A 10,912-nucleotide genomic window follows, 5' to 3' on the forward strand; every position below is an offset into this window, starting at 1 on the left:
CATATCTAGCACAAAAGTAAGCAAGAAACATAAATAAGCAAGAAATGAAAAATGGAAGAAAAAGTTATTTTCTACTATGCATTTAGTTAGTATAAAAATTTATTCAAGAAATTTGTTAAAAATATTAGTTTGTTTTTCTAAATAGCATTAAGTGAAAAGAAAGTTATTGAACTTACTAAAATTACCCTTCTAATTTTAAATGCTAAATATAAATAAAATTGTATTTGATGGTGTCTATTTTTAGTAAAAAAAATAATAAAATAATGAATTATTAAATTTAATACTATAATTATTTATCTTTTATTTATATTTAAAATAAAACTTCATAATATTTTCTTAAGTAGAAGTAGAACTAATTATTGACTTAAGATAAACAAACTTTAAAGAAGAAGGAAAAAAAAACTAGGATGTAGAAACCAAAGGCAATACTAATTTTTTTTATTGCCAATTATATATGAACTTATAGAAAAATAAAAAAATGATTGTTTTGTTTGTCTCTTTGAAACTTAGTAAAATAAGTAAATAAAAATAAAAAACCAAGTATTTTGTGCGAGAAAAATTTTAGAAAAAGATAGGCAAATATAAAAAAATAAAATTTTTCATGACATTTATTTATTTATTAATTAAAACTTAAAAAATATATATTAAAATTTTTATCTTTCCTTCCTTCCTTCCGAAGCCTAATGGACTTCAGCAGTCAGAACTCATATTCTCTTTGGCTGCTGGGATTAATCTAATGAACTTAATCGTGCACTGAAAAGTATAACGAAATTACTCATACTTAATACTATAATAATGAGTATATTAAATGACATAGTATCTCCATCTCGGATGCGCTGCACCTCTGACACCTGACATAACAGTAGCTTTGACCGATGGACATAGGTTCTCTCACACGCGGATTCCATTCTCATACATATATATATATATATATATATATATATATTTTTAAGGTGAAAAAGTTCAAAGTTATACCAATAAATGCAAAAACATTGAGGTTAATTACAACGACACTTCCTGAAATTTGTCATATTGACAGTCATATACAACTTAGTCTTTTTTTAAACAAAGACACCCCCTAAGTTTGTAAATTCGAACAATGACACCCCAAATATGATGAAAATACATGTTTACCCTTTGACCATATAAAATGACCAAATTACCGTCATTCAAAAAATCTCTTCTTCCAAATTTTCCATCTTCCCATTCATTCCCTGTGAGCCCTTCTTCCCCGCCGTCCATCAAGCTGCCACAACCCACAGCCGGGCTTATCACCATCCCGTTATCACCCTCATCCGAGCCATCTACAGCCGCAATCTATTACCCTCCTTGAGTCACATATGGTCTATTTGATTATTATAAACAAAGCCTCAATATTTCAGTTAGTGTAATGTAGAATTATTGAGTCAATTTGAAGATAGATGGAGCTAGGATTTGGGTGGAAAAAAAATTGCAGAAAATATAATAAGGGTGGTGCATAGTGTGTGCAAGATAACCACCAACATCTGGTAGTATAGTCCCATCTTCAAGAATCCCACCCTCACCTCCCACTCCAACCGGAATGTCGTCCCGGTCCATCATGTAAAGAATGTCATAAATTTGATTAATAGCATGCCCAGCATCAGTCCATGCATTAGTGTTAACAATTATTGCTTGCACCAAGTTAAGGTAATGTATATATATAAGAGTCTGAAATTATATCACCAGTGTTGTGCATATGATCAGGAGCTATCAGTTACAAGTGAATATCACTAGAGCTTGTTTCAGTAAACTATATCAAAGAAGAAAAAGAATTAGGAAGCATGATCTCCAAGTGTATATATAGTATATCTAAAGTACCAAAAACAATTAAAGTTTGCTTGGAGCATACTTGTTGTTGTTTGCTTGGAGCATTGAGAGGTTGCTTGAACTCCATATTTTCTGGCGTATTCTATTATTGCCGTTGTTTGCTTGACGCATAGAGAGGTTAGAGAGAGAGTACAGGGTTTGAGAGAGCTCGTTGCCATCATCCGCAAGCTCACAGCCAAAGCCATTCACAGCCAGCCCATCTCCACGTCGGGGTTCACAAGCCGCTGTAGCCAAAGCCGGATCCGTCTCACTGGGCACTGCCACAGTTTATCTACAGCCGCAATTGCAGCCGCCGTGAGTCATCCACGGCAATTCAGTTCTACCGCTGTTCCAAGCTGAACCAGCCCGTCGCCCACGCCCAGCTGTCTGCTGTCCCCATCTCCCCACCATCCGAAGCGGCTGCCATCAAAACTAAGCTCGCAGTCGCCTCCATCAAAACCGATCTTCTTATTTACGGCTTACTTTTCCACAGTCGTAGCCTTCTTCACAACCGCAAGCTGCCTTCGCCATCATCCACGCCCTAATCCACCGTCGCTGCCATCTCGTCGCGAACCAGACCATCACAATTGAGTCTTCCCCACAGCCCATCGCCGGCACCACCTTGCCCGAACCAGCCCATCCTCACCGTCCGAGCTCTTCACCGTCTGTGCGTTTTGGGTGGATAGCTATGGAGCACATTTTTTTTTTTGTCAAATATTTATTCATAAGGCTGTGTTTGGTCAAGAAGGACGGAAAGAGAAACAACAGAGAGAGGTAGTTTAGTCATTTTATGTGAGAATTAAAATATATCTTAGGGCATATTAGACATTTTATGTCACTTAAGGCTGTGTTTGGCTATGTTTTTTTAAAATGGGGTGTCATTGTTCAAGTTTGCAAACTTAGGGGATGTCTTTGTTCAAAAAGGGGTTAAGTTGTACATAACTGTCAATATGGCAAATTTTATGGGGTGTCGTTGTAATTAACCAAAAAAATTAATTTTGTCCTTCCAAAGTCTACCGAAGACATTAACCCATAGATTATCAAAGTATTTGCGATTCCGTTCTCATATCACCATCTTCTCCTCTGTCACAAAATCAAGTTATGTGTGTCTTCTTATTACATTTAAATTGACAAACACAATAATTTTAAATTGTTTATAAATAATTTTAGATTAAAAATACAAAAAATATGTAAACAAAATTAAGTTATGTGTTGTCTTATTATATTTAAATTGACAAACACAACAATTTAAAATTGTTTATAAATAATTTTAGATTAACAAACCAAACAATATATAAACGTGTTACATTTTTTTTTAATATTTTACAGCGTTACAATACAATATTATATATTCCACGAATATTATATTTTTGATGTAAATGCATTAATATCATTTGCATATTGTGACGTAGTAGGTTATAAATTATAATAATTCACTATCTGTTATTACAAAAAGATGATTGACTTAAAAAATAAAAAGTTAGAGTTTACCTTTTTAAGTCGAGGATTAAAAAGAAGAAACAAGAAGTGCTTAACATTAAATATTAAATAGTGTTTTAACTTTTAACTATTCCTTTATAAAATAGGAGGATTTGAAAGAAAATGGTGCAATTATGCAACAATAAAGGTTTCGTTTGTTTCGATGTAAAATCTTTTATTTGAAATTTTTTTTTTTAAAGAAAAATATTATTTTATTTTTACTTTGTCAGTGTTTGGTAAAGGTTTACGTCAAGATTGAAGTCGAATTCATCGAGTGAGACATGTAAAATAACTTGTAAAAAATTGATAAATATATTATTTTTGTTAAATTTTAATATTTTTTTCTTCGTAAATATTATACGACAAACATAAAAAAAAATAATAAAATATTTTTTGAAAAATATTTTGCAGTCCAAACCTAAATTACTATTGGCTTATAAGAAACCCAGACAAGGTCTCTACTTTGAAAAGGAAAGACAATATTGGTTTTACTTTAGTCTTGTGATCATACCAGAAAAGGGATTTACAGAAAATAGACAATTACAATTCAAAAATCAAAATGTTGAAGCCTAAATTACTATTGGCTTATAAGAAACTCAGACAAGGTCTTTACTTTGAAAAGGAAAGACAATATTGGTTTTTCTTTAGTCTTGTGATCGTACCAGAAAAGGGATTTACAGAAAATAGACAATTACAATTCAAAAATCAAAATGTTGCTATTAGAAGCAGAGAATATGTGCTTTGAAATTTAAAATCTTCCAATTTCCAAATCCAAATTGAAGATAATAGTATAACACGTGAAAATATTTTGGTTCTTCCTGTTGATATACTGTTCTTGTTTGAACTAAAGAAACTAGCTTAATGCACATGGATCTCCCATCTTCAAACCAAATAATAATAATAATAAGGTCAAAAGTTACTTTGTCTACCAACCAAAGTAAAAAATAAAAAAATTAATTAATTAATTAATGACAAAAATATTAGGGGTTAGTGTTTAGAGGGAGAAAAGAATGGAAGGTCCGAACATTTCCAACCACTCACAGAATAGGCAAATCCTCCAACTAAAATATTTGAACATTCATGTGTACATGTTTTGAAAGAGAAAGACACAACTATGAAAACATCAAAATAAGTAACTTGAAATTCATTTCCATAATTGGTCCTAATCATCTCCTGTCCCTTGACACACCAGAATTTCTTTTGAATAACCAAGCTACCTTATTTTATTAATTTAGATTAACTTTAGTGACATCTTTGAGATTTGGACAAATAAGATATCTTTTGAGAATAAGTATCACTCAAACCTTAATTTGCTTTTTCGTTATTTTTACCGTTAAAAATATTTGAAATGAAAATTTTACCTTCAAAATTTTAATTCACTTTAATTAAAAAATATATGAATAAATTTAAAGGACAAAAATGCCCTCATTTATTACTTAAAAGGAACGCGAGAATCCACTAATATCCAGACCAGTTCCCATGTTATCTTCTTCACATCATCGATCTCCAATGGCTTCAGCACCTGAACCGGCCACTCATCTCCGCCGCCACCGCCGCCGATCAACGTCGCGGGCTTCCCCTTCAACGTCGAGTTCCAATAATTCTTGATCCACACGATCGTTGTTGAGGAGTGTTGCAATCGTCGCCCACTTGTTCCTGGAACCTTGCCTGCGCAGGCACGATATTCCACCTTCGACGAGAGTTGATTACACCACCGGAGACGGCACGAGTTCCCGGACCTACCCAGAATCGATTGAGAAATCAACGTCCAGTTCCGCGCTTCGTGTTGATCCAATCCCTCCATCGTTGATTCATTGTTCCTCTATGCACCATCGTTATTCCTATGTACACCATCGACTCCATTGTCGATTTGCTGGAAATCAAGAACATAGGCTTCGTTGTTCCTTTGTACACCATGGAAGAAAGTGTCAAACACTCTATGCGATCACATGTGACAATTGTCGATGCGCCAGTGAGACCCAAATTCGATTCCCACCCACTATTTCTTTTGATTTCGCAATCTAGATAGTTAAAGTTTTGACTTGCGAATTCCAATTTTGGAGTTTATGGTTTATTGTATATGATTTTTATTTTTATTATTGGGACAAAGGCAGAAAACACACTTAGGTATACTATGCATAACACTTTCACATCCTATTTGAAAAAATGTAAAAAAAAATACCATAATCTTTGCAAATTGTGTAAAAATACTCCATTTAAAATAAATTTATATTATAATACTAATTTTACTCTTTTATTTTTCTGAAAATGCCCGACCAATGGAGTATTTATGTTAGTTTTTTCATAAAATAGGTGTGTTATACGCACATTGTCTTATATTATTATTATTATTTTTTGTAAATTAATCAATTCCAGTGAGACAGAATAACCATTAACTGTTTCTTTCAATTTATCAATCGGGGAATTCACATATTTGATTTGGGAATTATAATTTTGGAGTTTATGGTTTATTGGGTATGACATTTGGTGGTTACCACTTACTGGATTCAACATGCGTCCTCCAGCCAATATTCACTATCACCACCGCCGACGACTTCCGTAAGGCCTCAAACGTCGTCGAGTCCTCCATCGCCAACCTCAATTCGGTCCACTCTATCTTCCATTCTGAAGAAGTTGGAACAAACCTCTCTCCCCCTCTAATCTCCCAGAAAAACCCCATTCTCTTTTCAGTTTGGTCCTACATCACTTCACTCCAAATGGGTCATCTCCGAAACCGCAAAGACCGTCCTGCCAGTGTTTATGGATTTTTGAGGCACTGGAGAGGACACAATATATATATGGTACGTTATATAAGACATAATAAAGAGATATACTGAGTAATTTAATTAGTAAATTTACAGAATATTTAGAGATATTTTAGTCTTTTATCTAATTCTTTAGGTTAAGGAGTATTTTGATAAAGTCATCGAGTGTTTCAATCATTTTACATCTTTGACGATGTGAAGCTAACCGGTTGGGGTGTGAGTAAAAAACCAAACTTCTATTTGGAGAATGAGTGACAGTAATTTTTAAAAAGTATTTCATTATGATAGTTAGCTAAACCATAGAGTAGTGTCATTGAAATTAACCCTATGAATTATTTTCTTGATTAATGCAGTGCTAAATGACATTTCAAGAGCAGAGATTGTTATTAGTTTGGACGAAACAGTGTTTTTAATTCCAATTAAGACAGTGCTCCCAAAAAGGGACGGACCTAATAAGCAGTTTCATTTTTTTTTTTTTTTTGTATATCTCTATAAAATAATAAAATTGCCCCTACTAAAATTATAGAAAAACCGCACTTTTGTCGGCACAAATTTTTTTTCTTGTTAAAAAAGGCCCCCTCACATAATGTCCTGGATCCATCCCTTCTCCCAAACACAGCGAATGAGCTACTTCCATACTTTTCCCAAAACATCTTCAAACCAAGGGCCAATGATATTCAAGGTCACTATAGAGATGGATGTATCACTCTTCTCCACAGGGACAAAAGGTGAGAGAATCATGAAGTGCACAATAGACATAATATTGAGAAAAGAGTATGTACCAACCCTTCTTTCCAAGACTTTAACTAGAAAGCAAACACTAGAAGGAATATCTTTAGACAAGCATGGGTAAAGAATAAAGAGGGCTGTTGAAAGTTTCCATCAAAGAAGATAAAAAGAGAGTACATCAAGAAATGGATAAGACAATCAACAGAAGAACCAAATCACATTATAAGCCTTTTTGGCAAATCTGAAAGGATGAGATAATGAGAGCAATTAAAAGCTCCAATGTGGAATTCAAGAAATCAAACACGTGTTATCAAACAATAATTCATGATCTCACAAAAATTCCCAAGAAGCAGTTTTGAGTATATGAAGTTTATCCCACTTTTACTAGTCGAAATCTGTAGAATTAATCTAGATGGTATAATCTCTCTTTTTTGTAGGGGAGGTTGGTTGGAACCTGTAGAATTAATCTAGATGGTATAATATCTCTTTTTCGTAGGGGAGGTTGATAGTTCGAACCCTATCAGGGCAATACTGACAAAAAGGATATATATATATACACACACACATCAAAAGAGACCACTAGACAATGAAACTATGCTTGATTACAAGTAGACACCATAGTTGCACTGACTTGCAGTGGGAAATATATAACACTGTTATTTCCTCAGAAAAAAATGGTGAATAAAGTTGAATCTAAAGGTGGAAACTACTGATATTTAAACAGATCATATAGAAGACATGTCTTCTTTTACCAAAAATGCAGAAAGTATATGAGATCTTGGTTAAATTACCGGGACCTCATTCTCTTCTGACTGCCTTTTCCGTCCGATTTCATAGTCCCAACCGAATCCCCTTCCGATGAAGTTTCCATGGAATTGGCGAAAGAGCTCGAAAGATCAGCATAAAGATCAACCACCCTTCTAATGTTGCTGTTGAGCTCTCTAATTAGACCCGCGTTTCGGGTTAAGTTATCGGGGATTTTAGACTCGTGGTTTTGGTTGATCTCATTGATTATCAACTTGTTCTGGTCCAAAATGTCTTGGACCTGCACAAAGCTCATCTGAAATGTCTGCAAAACTTTGCTATCTACTTGGGTTCCATTGTCAATGCCACAAAATATATCACCCTCCATTTCTGTTCCACCAATTCAAACAAAAGCACTTATACCCTGCATTTAAAAAATCAATAAATGATAGGGAATTCTTACCAAAATAAATAGATAAATAAAAAGTTTACTGAATTTAATTTCTGAATGGTACCCAGATCTGATCTTAGCTTTTTCATACAATTGAACAAAAAATCATAACGCAATATATAAAATCATGGAATCATTCAACCAAATTTGTGCATGAAAAACAATGTATGAGGCAAAAACCATAGGTTACAGGTAGGTTTACAGATGTTATTGGAAAAAATTATCAAACACATATATATATTTTTTAACCCAAACCCCCAATTTTGAATGAAAAATCCCAAAACTCGGACACCCAAAAATTAGTCAATTCTAGAGAATTGATAAGAAAAGCAATTCAGGAGAAACAAACAAAAAGATAAAAAGTTCAAAATGGGATGAGTTGCAGGAGACAAAAATTGAGTTAGATGAAATGATACTCTGAATATCAATCAATTAGATAGAGATCTAATCATCAAAGTAGACACATAAAAGCAAGTGTTCTTTGCGAAGCATATAAAAAGAAGTATAAAAGTATTGGAATTTACAGAACAAATAATTAAGATACATACTCAGATAACCAAAAAAATTCATATACTATGATTTTAAAGGAGAAAACAAACATACCCATCAAGGAAAAGCTGATAAAATAAAAAAGAATCTCAATTTATTTTTCGCAATTTTTTTAGCTTACTTGGAAATTCTGGAAAAGAATTTATTTTCCGAAGAGAGAAACGGCAAAGTGAATTTATCGGAGAAAGTGCGGGAAAGGTCGGCAGTGGAATCAAATCTCGGATTGTGGGGAGACTGGGATTGAGCAGAGATCCATAAATCATGAACAGGAGAGAGAGAAGGTGTAATTATATATAGTAATACTTACGAAACTTTGACACTACAAACGGACCCTATCGTTTTTGTTTCTCTCTCTAGATGTTTCTCTCTCTATAAGTTTACTTCACCTGAGGGATTCTGCGTTCACCTATCGTTTTTGTTTCTCTCTCTATATGTTTCTCTCTCTATAAGTTTACTTCACCTGAGGGATTCTGCGTTCATTCGTCCGCGCTTGGTGGTCAGCAGTTTCGGTCATATCGCGATATCGGTTGGGATAGCTCGAACAAGGTATAAACTGACCCATATGTATACGCGAACCATTTGATACTGTTATGGTTTCTGTTTCATAAGACGAGGCAACCGTAGTAACTAGTAAGTTCTATACTTTATAATACAAAAATATATATGTTTTCAATATATAATATATTATATAATAGTGTAAATTATTTTTCCAGACAAAAAAATTTTTGTTTTAAAAATATATTTTATATTATATTATTAAATTATTATGCAATTTTTATTTTATATATACCATATCTATACCATATTATACATAAATATTGAATTGTAGTTAATTTATAATATTATATATTTTATTACATATAATATTCATTATTTAACATTCTTTATTTGTTATAATTATGATATATTATATGTTAAATATATTATATATCACATAATAAATATATACATATTGCATTTATATGCACTTATATATATAATTGTTTTAGTATATCTTATTTTGCACTTATTTTTTTAGTATTATATATTAAGATTTGTGATTTAATTTATATATTATATTTTATTATCATGGCGTATTGTAAATATATGTGAAATAACTGAATTACATACATATTTTAAGCTTTATCGTACGAATAAAAAAATTAAAATTAAAAAATATTATTTACATCTTATAACAAATATGTATTAGTAAACAACATGTTAATAAACGTTATTCTTGCTTTTAGTTTTCTACTTCCACTCGAAAAAGCAAAATAATGTTTTTGATTTTTTAAAATTGCAAAAATAAAAAACGAAGACGATACCAAACGCAACCCCAAACTATTTATCACAACATAGATCAAAACTTATAAACATGATAAAATATGACCAATGGCATGCTCTAAAGCCGACTGAGGTAAACCTCCTCTGAGGTTTAGACAAATTACACATAAGCATACCATTTACCATTTGTTGCTTTACTTTCCCTGATATTGTACCTATGTGTTTAATACCGAAGCGTTTTCTTTCTCCTGTTGATCAAATTTTATAAAATAATAATTTTGCTCTTATCAAAATCTTGCCTTTCCCTTTTATAAAAATCAAGGCATTATTAACTTTTTATGTATAAAGTTCCCTTTTGATAGTCCGCTAATAGATTTAAAAAAAGTCAAAATAATAAACATTAAATGATTTGTATGTCATTTACCCAAAACTTATAAGATGTTAGTGTAAATCACCTTTATCATAACATAAACTAATTAACCGTAATAAAATTTATGGCAATCGTTGCATGGAGGCAGAGAGCCATTAAGGATGGTTGCCCCACTAATTTTTTATTTATTTATACGTCCCAAACAAAAATTATCAAAATTTTAAAACACAGCCTTAACTAAAATTTTAAAAACCTCCTTACTTCTCGTTGGAAAGGGGTGAAAGAGGATAAAACTTAAATTTGCCTGTTATAGTAAATGGCACAACCAATTTATTAAATATTGATACAAAGTAATAGGATTTGCTAAAATAAAATATTTTTTTTATGTTACATGATACAATTGGTTAATAACTTAAGTATCTAAATATTAAAGGTATATGCAAGTTTTTCTCGCAAAGGAGGGAGAAGGAAAATAGAAAGGGCGGGGTGAATAGAGAACCTGATTTACCCCAAATGAAGTTAGGTTAATTCAAATTAATTTTTCTTATTTATTATTTTTTAAATTTTGTGATTGGGCCACATAATCGGAGGAGAGTGAATATAATAGAGAATGTTAATCAAATATTATATTTCATATATATTCCTCTTACTATTTATTAAGTCATTATTATTTATTTATATTTGTTTTTAGGCATGTTCGGTTAACAAAACATTTTGTTTTAAGCCAAACAAAAC

At 32.1% G+C, this 10,912-nt stretch overlaps 2 protein-coding genes across 5 annotated transcripts; both read right to left on the minus strand.

The window, feature by feature from the left end:
* Positions 1–4,738: 4,738 nt before the first annotated feature.
* On the minus strand, positions 4,739–5,110 carry LOC132281282 (transcription factor MYB73-like). Its single transcript, XM_059782999.1, has one exon. The coding sequence runs from the start codon at positions 5,108–5,110 to the stop codon at positions 4,739–4,741; it is 372 nt and encodes a 123-aa protein (XP_059638982.1).
* A 2,254-nt stretch (positions 5,111–7,364) lies between these two features.
* LOC132285407 (protein ELF4-LIKE 4-like) lies at positions 7,365–9,156 on the minus strand. 4 transcript variants are annotated; one of them, XM_059787587.1, is made up of 2 exons: positions 8,666–9,156; positions 7,365–7,934 (listed from the first exon to the last, which is right to left on the minus strand). In XM_059787587.1, exons 1-2 carry the CDS (start codon positions 8,805–8,807, stop codon positions 7,588–7,590), a joined length of 489 nt encoding a protein of 162 aa, XP_059643570.1. In that variant the 5' UTR covers positions 8,808–9,156; the 3' UTR covers positions 7,365–7,587. The 4 variants fall into 4 exon arrangements, with proteins under 4 accessions (XP_059643570.1, XP_059643574.1, XP_059643572.1 ...); XM_059787591.1 differs by having other exon boundaries at positions 7,365–7,968; positions 9,005–9,153; XM_059787589.1 differs by having other exon boundaries at positions 7,365–7,968; positions 8,931–9,153.
* Between the last annotated feature and the right edge of the window lie 1,756 nt (positions 9,157–10,912).

The sequence above is a fragment of the Cornus florida genome, unplaced genomic scaffold (genome assembly GCF_030987335.1).
Source record: "Cornus florida cultivar Cherokee Brave unplaced genomic scaffold, ASM3098733v1 CherokeeBrave_3.0.0_Hap2_Chr11, whole genome shotgun sequence".
NCBI classification, from domain to species: Eukaryota; Viridiplantae; Streptophyta; class Magnoliopsida; order Cornales; family Cornaceae; genus Cornus; species Cornus florida.